The sequence below is a fragment of the Rhagoletis zephyria genome, unplaced genomic scaffold, assembly GCF_001687245.7.
Source record: "Rhagoletis zephyria isolate East Lansing unplaced genomic scaffold, Rhagoletis_zephyria_1.1 Rzeph_scaffold_02681, whole genome shotgun sequence".
In the NCBI taxonomy this organism is placed as follows: Eukaryota; Metazoa; Arthropoda; class Insecta; order Diptera; family Tephritidae; genus Rhagoletis; species Rhagoletis zephyria.
In genome coordinates, this window is record NW_016159765.1 from 1 (window position 1) to 16,871 (window position 16,871).

Below are 16,871 nucleotides of genomic sequence, written 5' to 3' on the forward strand. Positions count from 1 at the left end.
CGATGGGACCGAAAAAAAAATAGTCGCAAAAAAAAAGCACCCTAGTATGACATATTTATTTTCGAAACGCCCATTTGACACAGTTTTCTCATTGTATTAACCCGTTTTACAGTAGCAACATTATAAATGCATTTAAAATTTAAAATTTTTTTAATTGCAATTCCAAAAATAATTTGTTTTAGGAAATAAAGAGCTGTTTATGCAGAACTACCCACAATGAAGAGGAAGGTATGTTTATTGTGTGTGTGAAAGATGTTACACAGAAAGGGGAATCGACGAATGCGTGTGGTGTTCCACTGGCTTGCATCCAACCAAGGTTTTGCGCCCTGCACTTCAGATCGAGTGAAATCAAGTATTCAAATTCAAAGAGAAGACGCCTCAATGCTGGTGCAGTTCCATCAGCTCAATTTTGCTAGCCCTTTTTCATATACATAAATTTAACTATTTATTTCTTGATTGACGCAGTAACCGCCTAAGCGATTTTGGGCAAATCCCTTAAAGTGCGCCAGTAATTTTGTTTTTCGTGTTACTGGTTACTGAACCCCAAACTGAAAGAAATATATGCTCCCAAGGTTCCAATCTTAAAATGATTTTGAACGCTTCGTTTTATGTTAGCGTTGTGACAACGCCATCCCGAAAACCCCAGGATCGGAAAAAGCCGAAAAATTAACATCCCTAATACATACACATGCCTTTATGTAGTTAGTATACCGATGGCACGTTAACAAAGAAACTATTAACTAGTAATTGCTTTATAGTTAGAATCCATAAAATGCCATATTTATTTTTATTAAGAAATTTTTTGTTAATAAATACTAGATAAAATAAAAGCACGTTTACATCTTTTTACAAGCTTTTATTATGTTTCACCTGTGTGTCATCAAGTCTTACAATCAATTTTTTACCGACTTACCAATGAGCTAGGAATCTTAAACTTTAAACTTAGCTCGCAGCCCGATGGCAATGCAATTGTTTTGATCCGATAGGCTCATAATATATTTGAATGGGAATAACTCCACAAAAAATGTTTCCCGATAGGTGGCGCAGAACTTGAGGTATTTGAAAAATTCAGAGCATCCTCGAAGTCCTCCGAAACGACTTGACGATTAATATGATTAATTTTTTTGTATATTTAATAGGTATAATAATAGGTTGCAAAGTATATTTCACTCCGCAAAGTGAACAGGGCATTTTTTGAAGATGTTTGTCACCTGTTCCAAAAATTTAATTCAATTAAATTCATAAGATAATTGGTGCCAAACGAAAGGTATTTAAAAAATCATTGCCTCAGAAATATTTCTCAATAGTGTTGCCAGCAATATAAAAAGTTAATACAAAATATTTGAAATTTATTGAAGTGATGGATTTAGTAAATAATAGAGTTGAAATACAAATTTTGAAATATTTATTAAACGAAAAATGTTGAAAACATTTAAAATATAAGATAAAAGTATTTTATAAATTCCTTGTTAGTAGTTAGCAGTGCGCGATACTATTCCACAGGGTCTAGGTGTCCGCCCAAAATCAAAAAATGAAAACAAAAAATTTGTTTTCTAATAGCGTTCGCTCCTCGGTAGGCAATGGCAAACTTACGAGTCTATTTCTGCCATGAAAAATAGCTTCTTAAAAAACATAATCGCCATTCGTAGTCGCCGTAAAACTGTAGGTTCCTCCCATTTGTGTGACAACATTAAGGCGCACGCCACAAATCGGAAGAGAAGCTCAGACCAAACCTGGCCTATGTGTTCGTCAGTCTATTAAATATACAAGAGTCATCTATCTGCATGCCTATTTCATAAGAAACAAAAACTGGATAGATGTAAAATTCAAAGAAAGTCGCATATGTTCATTGACTGCATTACTCCCCATACAGAAAAAAAAATCGGTAGTTCTTCCATTGGAATTATAAAATCTATTACATTTTAAGTGTCGCATAAAAATATTCCGGAAAAGTATTACGATTTGCGTGAGCTGGACCGATTTGAAAATACCTCCAAAAATTTAGTTTTTCTATGAATAAAAATAGGTTTTGAAAGTAATAATATATAAAAATTTTGAACGGAATCATAATAATGAGATTTTTTGATGCCGCCTTTGAACTGCTTTAAAAGATTAATAAAAGAAAAACTTGAATAACTCTGCAAATACTTTACCGATTTAGATTTATGAGGTTTTATTGGAAATAAACTCATTTCATCAAATAAACTCATTCACGTCGCTCTTTTTTATACTGATTCGTACTCATCAACTTCATGGCATCCAGGCAGCCATATATTGCTCAGTTTATACAAATACGTTTTGTGCGCCTAAATACTTGCGTGCATACCCTGATTTTTGCAAGTCACGCGTCGTTTGATTTTATATGTCCTTAGGCATGTAAAAGTTTGCAGACACTAAACAAGGTGGAACTTTTTATATTAAAGTTTTTTTTTGCGGTTCTGCTAAGAAAGTCTTTATTATATTTATTCATTTATTTATTTGGTCTACAGCACTTCCTGAAAATCTATTTTAAAAAGGGACCTTTTTATGAGTTTAATTTTCCCCGAACCGGTTTACTTTTTTTTTTGTTTTCGTGTTTTTACTATGAGCGGAAGAAAAATTTTGCGGGTGATTTTTTTTCGGACGAAACTGGGAATAAATTTGCATCATCGATTCATACGTCCCGTAGGCCATTTTTGCTGTTTTGTTTAAATTCACTACAAACGATGTAGAAGAGGTATTCAACGTTGGCTGTGAAAGAGGAAAGGCTATGCTGAGCAGGCCTTGGCCTCACTTCGAATTTGAAGTAGGTGTTAGTGGGCATAGAAGGGAAACAACTGTCGTACTCAATTGTAATCGATCCAAATCGCTTATACGCTTACAGCGCAAATAAAGAAGAAGGAGAAGAGTCAGTTTGGCGCTAAATTTTCACCTAACAATTCTAGAAATTCCCTAACTCTGGTATCACTTTTCAATTTTTTATTTCGGTAGGGCGTAAATAGCATCACTACTATACCTTAAACTCACAACCGCAGCAAGATCTCTGCGCAAAGCAAGACTAAATTTCATAATTTTATAAAAGTGCTCAAATATTTTCAGTAGGTTTTAGTTTAGTTATGAACATTTATTTTCTAGAAATTTTATTAAAATGCTCGCTGCGTTGCTTAAGTGCTTAGCCATTATATTTGTCCATTGACAGGAGAAGCTGTGTTCTTTTTTCAATTTCCATAGGCAATAAAATAACATAATTTTCGTTTACAAGTTCTCTCAAAGTTTGCACAGTCGAGTAGAAGTATTTTTACAATAAATAATAATGTCTAACTAAATCTGCGTATCACTTAACATACATACATACATTACTTAAATTTATTTACAAAACTTAAGTATAAACTGCATTTCGCATAAGTAAATGGCTACATATAAGTATAAGTTTCTAATTTACTTTTGACTAAACACAAAAAAAAAATATATCTACAAACATAAATGAGTCGCTTATCCTGTGCGCTCAGCAGTTGACTTCAAAACGATTAAAGGTCTTTCACCCACTTTAACTCACTTAACACTTTAATTTACATAAGGCTTGTATGCTACATATATAAATGTTTTTTGTATACTTTCTACTCTAAACGTTCTACGCCAACTTGCGGGCCTGCACCAATTTGTTAATATCATGATATGTTGAAACCATTGCAGGATTCTCGAAATCCTTAAATTCTGTACATTGATCAAATGATTTCTCACAATCTACACCATCCTGACCATCCTTAGCAGCACGCATGTACTTGAAAAAACGTAGAATATCTGGATTATCGGATGTTGGTTTGCGTAGTTCATTCAATTCGCTGAAAGAAAGGGAATACGAAAAAATCAGTACACATAAAAACAAAAACGAAAAAGAAAAACATCGCATGCAAATTTGAAAAGGGGCAGCAAAAAAATAAATGAAATGAAACCTCAAAAATCCAAACATTTTCCTATCAACAAAAAGTATATAAAAAAGAGATTTCCGAAAATAAAACAAAGCATACGCAATCATTTCCTTCCTTCCTTCCTTTCATCTAAGTTTTTCAATGAGCTTTGTATTTACATAAATCCCCTAAGCAAATACCACAGCGAATTGCAATGACTAAGAATAAAGAGAAGTTTGAATGTGTGAGTGAAAAAGTAACTACACATCCTGAACATTCACATACATAGCAATCCAATTTAGCCACATTTTGGCGTTCGAAAATATTGTCGTTAAACAATGTAGGAATCGCGCGTTCGGTGTGGCGTATGAGTAACATTTCGTTCAAAAACATGTGATGGGAGATCGTGGGTATTGCCAGCGTTTTTGAAAGTGTGAAAGTATGAGGATAAACACTTTATTTATGCACGAGTATGCGAAGATATAAAAAGGGACTAGCTTTAAGCACTTGCGAAATTTGCGGAAATGCACTGAGCGCTCGAGGAACTTAATGAGCTTATTTTTATTTTTTTTTTGATGAAACTGGTTAAAAAGAATTGATTTAAATCCTATATTTCTAATAAAAAAATTAAGTGTTTATTGAATGATGATTATCATCCGACCTTGATAATTTTCTCAGTAGCTTTGAATGCTTATTTAGAAAATAGCTCACAAAATTGCCCGGTATTAGCCGTCCAAATTAAGGTGTTTTAAAGTAAAACCCCTTCGTCAGTCATGTGGAGGCTTTAGGTTATAGTGCCCCGATATTTGTCATTTTCACTGTACAGCCTTCATGATTTTATTTTCAATTGAAACTTTTCTAATTTTACTTCTCCTTTCTCCAAAAACTTACCGCGACAACTGCGCCGAAACCAAATTACTGTATGGCGCATATTTTGCTGGATTCGCATACATTAAGCAAATCAACTTTTCGCGACAATTCTCATTGTCCGAATTTAATTTCAACTGCGCAAATACTGAATCCAAACGCGACAAAAGCGGACTGTAGAAAGGATCATAGTTGGAGAGCAACAGCGAAGAGGCTGGTACTTTTTGGAATGTTTGAAAAGTGTTGGTGTTGGCTGGTGCAATTGGTTTTGTACGTAACGGTGCACCAAGACCGGCGCCACCACCTAGGCCACCACCAGACAAGCTGCCCGAAAGCGAACCAGAGTTTTTAAATGATGCCGAGCCGATGGTTTGCAATGCACTCAAATACGTATCTGGCATTTTATTCTGCTGTTCAATGCGATTTATGTCGGCGGCATTGTAGGTATAGTGTGTTTGAGAGGCCGCTGTAAAGTACAATAGATTTCGAATAAGCAAATAATGTGAAAAAAAAAATATTGACTTACCTGCTTGATTGTAGGCGTAGCCATCCTCTTTGTTATTCTCATCGACCATAGCAAATTTTTCGTCATCGAAATTGATTGCATTGTCGCGGAAATCAAGTTCTTGTGGTGTGTCTGGTGGGCGTATGAAAAGTGGTGCCGAACCAGAGACAATACCTGGAAAAAGTTTGGTAAATTTTATTACATTATTTCAATTGAATATTTTTTCGAATAGCGTGCAGGAAAAAATGTTACTCATATGTACATGTACACAATATTTCTAGAATAAAATACGAGCATCATGAGCATCCTCTAAATTTAAATTTAGAAACGCAAACTTTGGTACCAGCTCCACTTTCGGCAAGAGTTTGAAGTTTTGGAAGATGGCCCAAGCCCTACCTCGGAAAAATTTTTTTGGACCACTCTACTGCACATGGCGAGAATTTTGTTTTCATTCATCCTACTGTGCAACACAAAAAAAAATATATCACGTGGTTTAAAATTTAGATTTTATAGAAAAACTCAATGAAAACTAAAATCTGGAAGAAACCCATGGCCGCAGTTTGCTTAGTACTACTCCCAGGGGATCCCGCCATATGGAAAGAGCATATGGGCCCATAGATATTAAATCCGGCACTGGTACAACAGGTACACATAATACAGAGAATTCCTTTAAACAATGATTTTTTTTTTAATGGAGATACTGCGAAACGGAATTTTTTCGCAGTAGTACACAGTTTTTTCCTCGAATAAAATATTCAAGCGTTATGCATGTCCGCACCACCCTAACCCAGAAATATGTCCCCCAATTCGAGCAAAATGGAAATCGTGAACACGTGGGAATTTTCACATAATTTTTTCCCAGTGCATTTTAACAAGCGAACGCTTTTCGCGGAACTCAGATACGATAAAGTAAAAGTAAAAGTAAATTTCATATGTGCAGATTTAGGTAATCTCATTTTTCTAAATAACTGTTACTAATACATACATGTAGTATGTCCATTTCTCGGTAACACACATACATACATAAATTGCTCACAAATATTTAATAAAATTTTATTTCACTTACCTTTACCAAGAAGTTTACCAAACGAGCCAATTAATGTGGGCAAGAACAATGCGAACAGCAGCGATTTTAATACTTGCAAGCCCATGAAAATGGGCCAGAGCGCCTTTTTCAAACCTTAATAAACAAGTTAGAGTAACTTAAGTAAAGCGTGTATGTACATATTTGTGTAATAAATATTATGACGCACCTGTAAAAAAAAGTAGTCGTCCCGATTCCACAGCTCGAGGAATGTTAACGCTCTGATCGCCGTCAGCTTTGCGCTTAATTCCCTCGAAAAGGAGATTTCGGTGATGATGCAGATGATTATGGTGGTGATGATGATGCGGGTTGGCGCTAGCATGCCGAATTGGACGCTTCTTGTGTTGCTCTGCTATTAGCGTGAAACCGTCGGCGGTGGTAAGATTCTTTTGAAGCGCATTAACCAATTCGCTGGATGGTTCGTACTCTGCTTTGTTGAAGAAACTCTCTGCATACTCGACCAGCAAAGCTTCTAATTCCTTAATATCATCATTGACTATATTTTGGGCCGCATCTGGAAACGTTGCTGCTACCGGGGTTTGTACTTTGTTGCTATTTGTAAGTTTTCTTTGTTCTGCTGCTAATTGGCTTAATGCAGAGGTAAATGGCAATGCTTTACCTTCATGTGCATCAAGTGCCTTTTCGGATAACCTGATTTGTGTAGAATGTTCTGCGTATTCGCTTTGCCATTTTGTATTGCCGAGGGTTGTCATCGGTGGAGCTGCCACTTCTTTTTGCTTGCCATCTTTTTTTTGCGTCATTAACTTTGTGACCTTTGCCTCTGCCATTGTTTTTTGTTCAGTCGTGGGGTTTTTCGTTCCGAGCTTATTTTCGTTGTTCATACCACTCCCCGTAGTTGTATTTGTTTGAGCTTCCATTGAAGCCATGCTACCCGTATTTGCTTCAAAATCAACAACATTTTTTGCATTCTGCTCCATTGCCACGGCTATGCGTAGATCGCTGGTTGCCGGCTGGAAAACACGATACTGGCCCGTATGGGTAAAGACATTCTGTGCAATAATTTCTGGACTAATGTCCTTGGGGATAATCGGCCGGAAACTATTGTTATTATCATTTCCCGCCCATTGTCCATCGGTGGATAACAGTTGGCTGTATTGCGTCGCTCGTAACGCTCTATGGTGTGGGTCGATTATTGCACGCTGGAGTTCCATTGTTCTCGCTGCCGGCTTGTAAGCTATTACGCCGCTCTGACAAATGTGGAATGCCAGTACTGAGAGCAGCAGAAAAATCCATGGTATTCTGGATATGGTATTGTAGATTGTGTAGAGGAAAGTAGCACAGCAAGTGGCGTTGATGCTGAGGCAAGCATGGCATGCTGCTCTGTTTGCCAGACATTTGACATCGTGGTTGGGATGGGTATTTTGTACCTTCTGTTTGCTTATCCTAACGATTGCTCTGTTCGTAGCTAACAGCGTTGGTATTCTCGTTTTTTGAGCAACGCGACATATTTTCGTTGAACTTTCACCCATTTTCGCTTTCATTCTTAGTTGCTGTTCCTTTGTTTGCATCGCAATTTTTGCCTGTTTTGTTGTTAGTACATTGTTTACTTGTGTTTGTTGACAAATCTCTACACCTGCAAATTTAGTTGCTCTTTTGTCAGTATAGCTCATCTGTTTTGTAGCCAGGTGCATATTATTCCCCTCATCCCACAGAGATTTTGCCATGAAATTAAGTTCGTTGTCTTCTTTTATTTCATTCAGGGTTTGTTAAGTTGTAGTTTATTATTCAAACGGGGGTGTTTGTATGAATCCGTTTTCACTTTGGCGTTCCCTTTGAAAAAATTGCTTCTGGGAATTCGTTGTCAGATTATATTAAGTCAATTTGTACCCTGAAACATCACGAATAAAAAAATTGTGGATTATAGCACAAACATTAAAAATGAGATATAAAATACACATAGACACATATAGGATACTTTATTTATGTACATACAAACAAATATTATGGTGTATCACGTTTAATGCAGAAAAAATTATTTTGCATAAAATGTAATTATTTAGTAGTTTTTACCAATAAATTAAAAGCTTATCATTTATAAATTTTGATGCTTCTTAGGATTATCTCGAAGTGGAAATTTTCTAGGCTTCAAAAAAATACGTCTTTTATGGATTTTTGAAGTGTTTTTCATAAGTCTTTAGCTGAGGGAAAGCGTCACTCGTCTGAACAAATTCGGATTACAGACAGCGAGTGTATTTTTTTTTTTTTTTTTAGAAACTAAAGCAAAACGGGTTAGAAATTTTAATATCCTCTGTCTTTAATGTATTTGTATTTTTCCTTTAAACGCAAATATATAATTTTATTTATTGGATTTCGACAGGAATTGAACATATCACCTCCATAAATTTTCTTTAACAAGCCATTTTTAATGAATCATGTTAAGTACGATTTTTGCTAACTAGCAGTACTACTTAAGTAGTAACTCCAAGTAGTTTTTGCAACTTGTTTATGCTTCCTCAAAAGAGCCGTTGAAATACATGAAATGAATTGAAAAAGTAGACGACCTCGTTTCAGAGGCGAACGCAGGTAGGAGTTTTGGGGGTTCATCACATAATTTTGACATTCAGAACACCGCTGCGAAAATCTCAGATGAATCTCTGGCAACACCACCTTTTATGAACTCGCCTTGGAACTAACATAATCCCTAAAAGTACTACATACATATTACACGCATATCTTTGATTTGAATTTTAAGATTTTCGAAGCTTTCGAAAGGATAAAAATAATTGGACTCAAATTGCTTACATTTTGCATATTCAATATCATTTAGAGTTTCAAGTGAAGGCGGGTTACTGATCCATATTTTGAGATAAAATTAATTTACCTATTTGAGAGAAAAAGTGTATTTTCTATGTCCGTGGATCACCAAAATAAAAAGCCATTCCGCGAACATTCCGTAAATATAACGAACTTTTTCATACCGAAAAATAGTAGCTCGCGAATTTTCCGCTCTCTGATATTAAAAAATTATACAAAAGGCATGCAAATCTTTAAGCGCTCTTATAATATTTTTTTCTGAATTTTATTTGTGTTTCTGGCTGTGTTATTAAATTTTAGTCTTTAACAAAATCCATATCAATACAAGTTTCAAACTTTGTGCAATATTTGAAAAGAAACACCAACAAACTTTCGCAAAAATTTCGATATTTTTAATTAAGTTTCTATGAAAGATATTGCGTATGCAGATTTGTAGCCCATTCAATTTTAGTAAAATAAAATGCAAGTTTTAAGTACCTAGCGCTTTTCGTTGATTTTTGGCAAATTTTTTGTTGACGATGTCACTAATTTTCTTCCATACGAATAATTATTATATGGAGAATATGAGCAACACCAAACCAAAAATCAACAAAAAGCCCTACGTAGTTAAAACTTGCATTTGCATACTCAATATCTTTCTAAGGCACATAATTAATGATATCGACAGTTTGTAGAGTTTCTTTTCAACAAACTACATTTTTATGAAAAAAGTACCTAAGATTATATAATAATAAAATAAATAGTAATAAAAGCAAAAAAATTTAGTGAAAATACCGCACTTCTAAATAAAATAATAGAAAAAAAACATATTTTAATACATGCATGTTTTTTATTCATTCCATTAAAGGCTAGCACACCCACATTTTATTCACATTGCGATTCAGAAGAACTAAGCGGCAACGAAAATCCTTAACAACTTCCAAGGAAAAATTATCCATTGATTTAATGGCCCTTTCTTCTGAAATATGAGTCATACTTGGAACAGATTTATTAAGAATGTAGTAAGTTGCACACATTATAATTAGAAATAAGTTTCAAATATGTAAATATGTGTGCACATACATATATAAGTATTTGTATATAAATTTGCATAGTTTTCTAATAATTGAATAAACGAGCGGTTGAAACGGCTATAAAGATTCAAACGTGATAATGACCGACTGAATATATACATAACTACATATACACGTATGTGCATTAGGGTGGTGCAAAAATGGATGTGAAAAAGTAAAGTCGGAAATTTTATGCTCTCGTCCCCTAGGTTTGTTCCATATACCGAACAACAATATACTCCTATTTTTTTTATTTTGAAATCACAAAATATTTACAGGTCGCTCAAAGCGCCCAAAGTTTTCCATGTATTTTATTTGGGTGAAAAAAGAAACAACTCTTGGTAGAAATGGTAGAGAATTCTTAAAAATTAATATTTTTCTATTGGAAAACTCTCCTTATCTGCAGAAGATTCCCATTAATAATACCCAAAGGTTTATTCAACAATTTTTTTATCGCAACTATAATTTATAGGTCCACCTAAAACCCACAAAAGCCCCGAAAAATTCAAAAGGGGACCAAAGAAAAATCGTTAGTTTTAAAAATAAATAATTGGGTATTATTATTGAAAGTATTCGGAAGGCAACCAGAGATTTCCAATCGAAAAATATTGATTTTCAAGAATTATATACTATTTCTACGAAAGTTATTTTATATAAAACAATTCTAGAGGGTGAGAGCAATTTACAATTCCGACTTTACTGTTTTTGGACCACCCTAATATGCATACATGTACGAGTACATAAATTCAAACAAGATGACATGTCAGAATCAGATATCGAGTTCGTTACACAATAGCCCGACTATGCAATAACATTTAAAATATACATGGAAATAATACATGCGAGTACATGCACGTGCACGCAATTGTTTCTCCAGTACATATGTATAAGTATGTAGTAATAGCAATTAGAGCCGTGAGCGATTTTGAAACACTCAATAGAGATCATGTTAAACATGGCAAGGGCGAACACCTCCACTCACTTTCCCATTTAGTCTATTGTCTACTGAGCTGATCAAATTATATTTAATGCGAAATTTTGTATGCATTTCACGTCAAGTAGTAACATCTTTTCCTGTGCACATACAAATATACATACAATTAGATGCATACTTAAAAACGTATGCATGCATGCAAGTCACTTGCATTGACTGTTAAGGTGCAGGCGCTTTTTCCCCGCATTTTGCTGCCAAAATGCGAAATGGAAAGTCTGCTTTCCCTTGTAAACAGCCAGAAAGTCATTTTTTGCAAATTTACAGATTTTCTGAAATCATTTTCGGAAATAAAAATTGCAAGGTGTTACTGGCAACTGAAATTACGCAAATCGCTCTCGAGCAATAATTTCAACTTGCTCGTGCTCCACTAGCAATTTTCATTTCTGCTGTAAGTGCTGTCAAACCAATCGAGTGTTGCCATGTGATACGATTTTTGGCGAATTTGTATAAAATTTTGAAAATTGTTTATCACATATGTATAAAAAAATACTTATATTTAATTTATTCTCCTGATATCAACTATTTAAATATTAAGGCATTTGACATTTTGTTGCTGTTTTATGTGAATTACAGCTTTTTAGTAGCATTTTCCGTTCATTTATTTTGGTAACACATTTGAAAGTGGAATTTTTTTTGGATTCACCGTGTAAAAAGCAGACCAAAAGTAGTATCGGAAAGTTCGATTTTCAGAAATAAAAACTGCTTTCGAAAGTCACTTTAAACTTACTCGACGAATTTCAAAAAATTTTCGAACATATTACTTTCTATGGAACAGAATGAGCGACATCCATCAACAAAAAAAAATTTGCCAAAAATCAACGGCAAGTCTAAGTAAAAGCTCTTATTGAAAAGTTGGAAATTTTGATAAAACTTTGTCGAATTTTCCTACTTTTTGTACAATTCGGGCTTAAATGGTTTCTGGTAGCTACATATACTTACATACAAAAAAAATGCCCAATCTTTTTTAAAATGTTGCTTCCCTATTTATTTTCCCGCCACTGTCGGTGAATAACAATAAAATAGTATCATTGGAGGCGATTGGCCTCGCGAACGTAATGGAATCGCGCCATTTTCACTTTCTTTTCAACAATTAATTAAAACAAAAACAAATCTCATGCCCGTATGTACATAAATATTGCATGCACTAATGCAATGTATTTAGTTATGCAAAAAAAAATATTATGGAAATAACGAATTGAGAAACTGCAAAACAAATATCAAAACAATAAAGAAAATTTAGCATCAAAAAAGGTGAAAAAATTATAAGCATTCATGAGGAGCGGCACGTAGTAAATTTATATATGTACATACATATATAACTTGCAGGAAAAGGAAACAGTAAATTCACGTATGCTTGGAGCAGAAGGCAAAGAAGAAAAACTGTGCAAAAGAATTTGACGCTAAAATATTTGATAATGATGATGGTTTAATATTGGCATAATCTCTAAAGCTTGATTTATTACCTCAGTTAAGGAAAGTGATAAGACGAAAGATACACAAGACGCAAAAGACGTGCGGTAAAAATGTAAGACCATTGATAAATATGTATTTTTATAAATATAGAAGAAATTAACTTTTTCCAGAACGGATTATTAAATAATGAATATTAATTGTAACTACTAAAGATAGAATTCGTTTAATAAAAAATTCTGCATTATTTCTACTTTTTATTAATGTTTCTATTTCTCCTTTACTTGCCCTGCACAGTGATTCAAAAATGGTGTTTTGTGTTCACAATTCACTGCAGCCTTTAGTTTTCACTCAATTTGATAAATTTATTTTTAAATGAAAGCTAATAAAATTTGCAAGAATTTTTGTTTGTTTGTATTAATATTTTTAGTGCAACCTGCAGAAAAATTAGCAATTTTGAAGAAACTCGATGTACCGGCTCCAGTTAAAAAATGTTACATAATAAAAACTAGTTGAAAACAATTTTCCAGTTCTGCAAAAACGAAAAAAAATAAAAAAAAGTAATTTGAAATATTATAAAACAAATCATCACCAAATTTTTTTTTAGGTTTTGATTTTTGTAAAAATTTTGGGTATGCAGTTTTATAGAACATTAAATTTAGTGCAAGTTGCAACTGTTTAAGAGTTCACGTTGCTTTTTTGTAATATAACAAATGCTTTTATTTCCCATTTAGCATGCAGATGTGCTCGAAATATTGGCGAAAATTATTAAAAATCAACGCGACCTCTTAGCCACTTTCAAATTGCACTTTATTATACTGAAATTTAATGATCTATAAAACTGCGTACCCAGAATTTTTTTCGAAACTATTTTTTTTTATTTTGGTAAAGTTTTTTTCTTTATACAACATTTAAAATTGTTTTGTGATTTTTTTTTTCGTTTCGAGGGCACCGTACAATTGCTTTAAACTCGTTGTTATTATGCAACATTTATTAACTGGAACAAAATTGCTACCCTTTCTGCACTTTGCACTAAAAAATTTTATACAAACAAACAAAAATCGAAAATCGGACTCAAATGGTCTCTTACTAATTTTATAAGCTTTAATGGAAAACACAAATAATCAAGTTGAGAGAAAAATTAAGGTTACAGTGAATTGTGAACACTAAATTCCAGTCTTGAACCACTGTGCGCTGTGGACGTGTGTCAACTTATGTCAATGCCAAGTATAGCCACCTGCCAGCAACGTTATTTGGTGCATTTGTTTCCATTCTTACCAGATGGCCAAGCCAACGGAGCCGCTGTATTTCAATTCCCTGAACTACAGTGTGGAGCAAAAATTAGTACATGATGATTTTTTTTTAATATTTACAAGGTTTTTAAAACTAAATTTAACCAAAACCACATTAATAAAATTTTCTACAGAGTTTAGAAAATTTAATTTTTTTTTTATTTTAGCGTTGCTCCCTTCACTTTTACAAAAGTTATTCAACAGTTCAATCTGAAATGTTTAAGCAAAAATTAGTAAATGGTGTTTTTTTTTAAATATTTGCCAAAATTTTAAAGCTAAACTTTTTTGCTACTTTTTTATAAAAATATGGTTCATGCTTTAATCAAAACTATAATGTTGATGAAGACAAAACCCTCTCCAATTTCAAGCTGCTGTCATCACAAAGTTTTCTTTGTGACCCGTACTAATGCGCAAACACATTTGCATGTAAACTTACTATAATTTGCATGTACAAACGTAATTTCCCACACTTAAGTACATACATACATATATTTTAATCTCGGCACCAACCTAAATAAACTTACTTAGTATGTAATGCTAAATTGTTTCTTTATTTACAACTGTGTTATGCTGCCGACATTAATTGGTTACCGTACAAGCACACAAATTATAAGTAAACAAAAGAGTTAATATTTGTAAACATTTTCTTAGAAGCAAATAAATGTTGGAGAATTAGTAGAGACGATCAAATGTGCATTAGCCTAGTTAACCGCTCTGATGGCAAGTAGGGAGGTGTCTTAATATAGATGAAGCACTTAACATATTTGTGTACGTGTATACGTTGTATCTAGATTCTGGAATATGCTGATTGAATGAAGTTAATAATAGCTCTCATTTACCGCAACAATATCGCAGACAAGTAAAATTATTAGTCACATAAAGTTACATATGTATGTATGTATAAACTTACATCTGTACATATTGTATGCTGAAGTGTGCCATGAAAAAGCTCTTGATGGAAGATTATATCATAAGCATATAGCTGACAAAAGCTACATAACTTTGGTTATCATATTAGGTTGGTATATGTATTATGTTAATAATTTAGTACCAGCAAGCGGGATAGGTTATTTAGGCCGTTATTTCTCTTTATTCCTTAGCATGTGTATATATGTATGTACATATGTATGCACACTAGGGTGTTCCAAAAATGCATATGAAAAAGTAAAGAATTTTAATGCTCTCACCCCTAGGATTGTTCTATATCGAAAGAATATACCCGTTTTTGTTTTATTTCGAAATCAAAGAAAATACTTAGAGGTCGCTCAACGGACTCAAAAATGTCCATGTATTTCTTGAAAGTCAATATTTTTCGATCGGAAAACTCTGCTTCTCTTCAGGACACTTTCAAAAATAATACCCAAATGTTTCTTTCGCCATTTTTTAACATTAAGGATTTTTATGGATTCTCCTCTTGAATTTATAGTATTTTTGGGGGACCTATAAAAAATAGGTAATATTAACAAATGGGTAAATAAAAAATTAGGTATTATTACTGCCGTCTCCAAGAGAGACGGAGTCCGTTTCAATGAACAATCTTTTTTTACCCATATAATATACATGGAAACCTTGGAGCGAGCTCTGAATATTTTTAATCGACTTCTAAGAATATTTTATTTTTTTTTATGTGTGTTACCGCATCACTTTGGACCAATCCAACCGATATTTTGATAATTATTTTTTCATAGGAAAGGTAGTGTCTCAGAGGTGGTCCCATACTAATCTGGTTTAGATCCGATCATTGGAATTGAAGTCGGTTTTTTTTTTGCTAAAAATTACTTGTTTGACATCAAAATAAATAATAAAGGTTTATTTTTTCGGCATAGAACACTCTTAGAGAGTGAGAGCATTAAAATTTCGAATTTATTTATTTTTTACCACCCTAATGTACATATACATATCTAAGTATTTAGTACCGGCAATAGTTCTGTTACAAGCTTTTCAAAGCAGTGGATTCAAAATTCAATAAACCCGTTATTACATTTTATTCATAACATTTCTATTCGAAGAGACTATTTAATTAGTACCAAGGTGACCGAGCTTTGCTCGTGGTGCGTATATTTTTAAATGTTTTTAAAAATTAATAATACATCAAGGTTTGGGCAACAATAATGGTCATTTAGGTAGCACTTATTTATAAATAGTTTTCTAATTTAAAGAGAGAAATAGTTACTCGGGAGCTCACTCAGGTAAACCTACAATTGGGCAAGGAGTATGGGCCTGGACATGAACCAAGATACGAGGATCTTGGTACCATTGCCAAAAAAGTACAAGATTACGATCTTGTTTCTCATTCGCTAAGACATGGGGCCATGACATGGGACATGGGGACATGGGGACATGAACCTCTCTTTTACTATTACCAGATCTTGGACAAAGCGCGACTTAGCTACCTTTGCTCGTCGTACTTATCCCCACTGAAGGATATTGCGGACCAAATTTTTTTAAACGTGCAAAAAAGTGCATTATGATAAGGATCTAAGGACGTGCCTCCGTATATGTAGTTGGCCACACTAAGGACCAGAAATATGAATAATAAACATTTCTATGATGTTACCACCAAGCCGATTTGTACCAAATGAAAATATGGCTGTCAGATTGGCGGTTCACCGCAGGCAATGGACTTTAAGATATAAACGCTGATATAAATAAGTGGATTGCCGTCCATGAGCAATAAGCGGTCTCAATAAACTTTTTCTTGTAGAGATGTGCGGTAACATCCATTATTATACGCAAATGCAAAAACATATGTACATTTTACTATCTTCATATGTCCACTTTCAATGCTTTATTACTAGATATTATTAATTTACTTATGCAACACCGTTTTGCTATTAACTCAACACAATGTAAACTCATCTCTTATAAGTTCCGTAATCAAATGTCGTACATTTTTATACCCGAGCGCACTTGTGCACAAGGGTATATTAATTTTGTTCACATAACGGTTGTTTGTAACAGCCAAAACGAATCGAGATAGATATAGACAAATGTATACATAAATG

At 33.7% G+C, this 16,871-nt stretch overlaps 1 protein-coding gene across 6 annotated transcripts in view; it reads right to left on the minus strand.

The window, feature by feature from the left end:
• Positions 1-3,121: 3,121 nt before the first annotated feature.
• Positions 3,122-16,871, minus strand: part of Osi24 (Protein) — a 33,320-nt gene continuing 19,570 nt past the window's right edge. For all 6 annotated transcript variants that reach the window (XM_017622037.1, XM_017622034.1, XM_017622035.1 and 3 more), the window contains 5 exons: positions 6,513-8,192; positions 6,326-6,439; positions 5,281-5,433; positions 4,779-5,220; positions 3,122-3,821 (listed from right to left, as the gene is read on the minus strand). In XM_017622037.1, the coding sequence (XP_017477526.1) occupies positions 3,611-3,821; positions 4,779-5,220; positions 5,281-5,433; positions 6,326-6,439; positions 6,513-8,028 (2,436 nt within the window). In that variant the 5' untranslated portion in view covers positions 8,029-8,192 and the 3' untranslated portion in view covers positions 3,122-3,610. The remainder of the gene's footprint in view (positions 3,822-4,778; positions 5,221-5,280; positions 5,434-6,325; positions 6,440-6,512; positions 8,193-16,871) is intronic.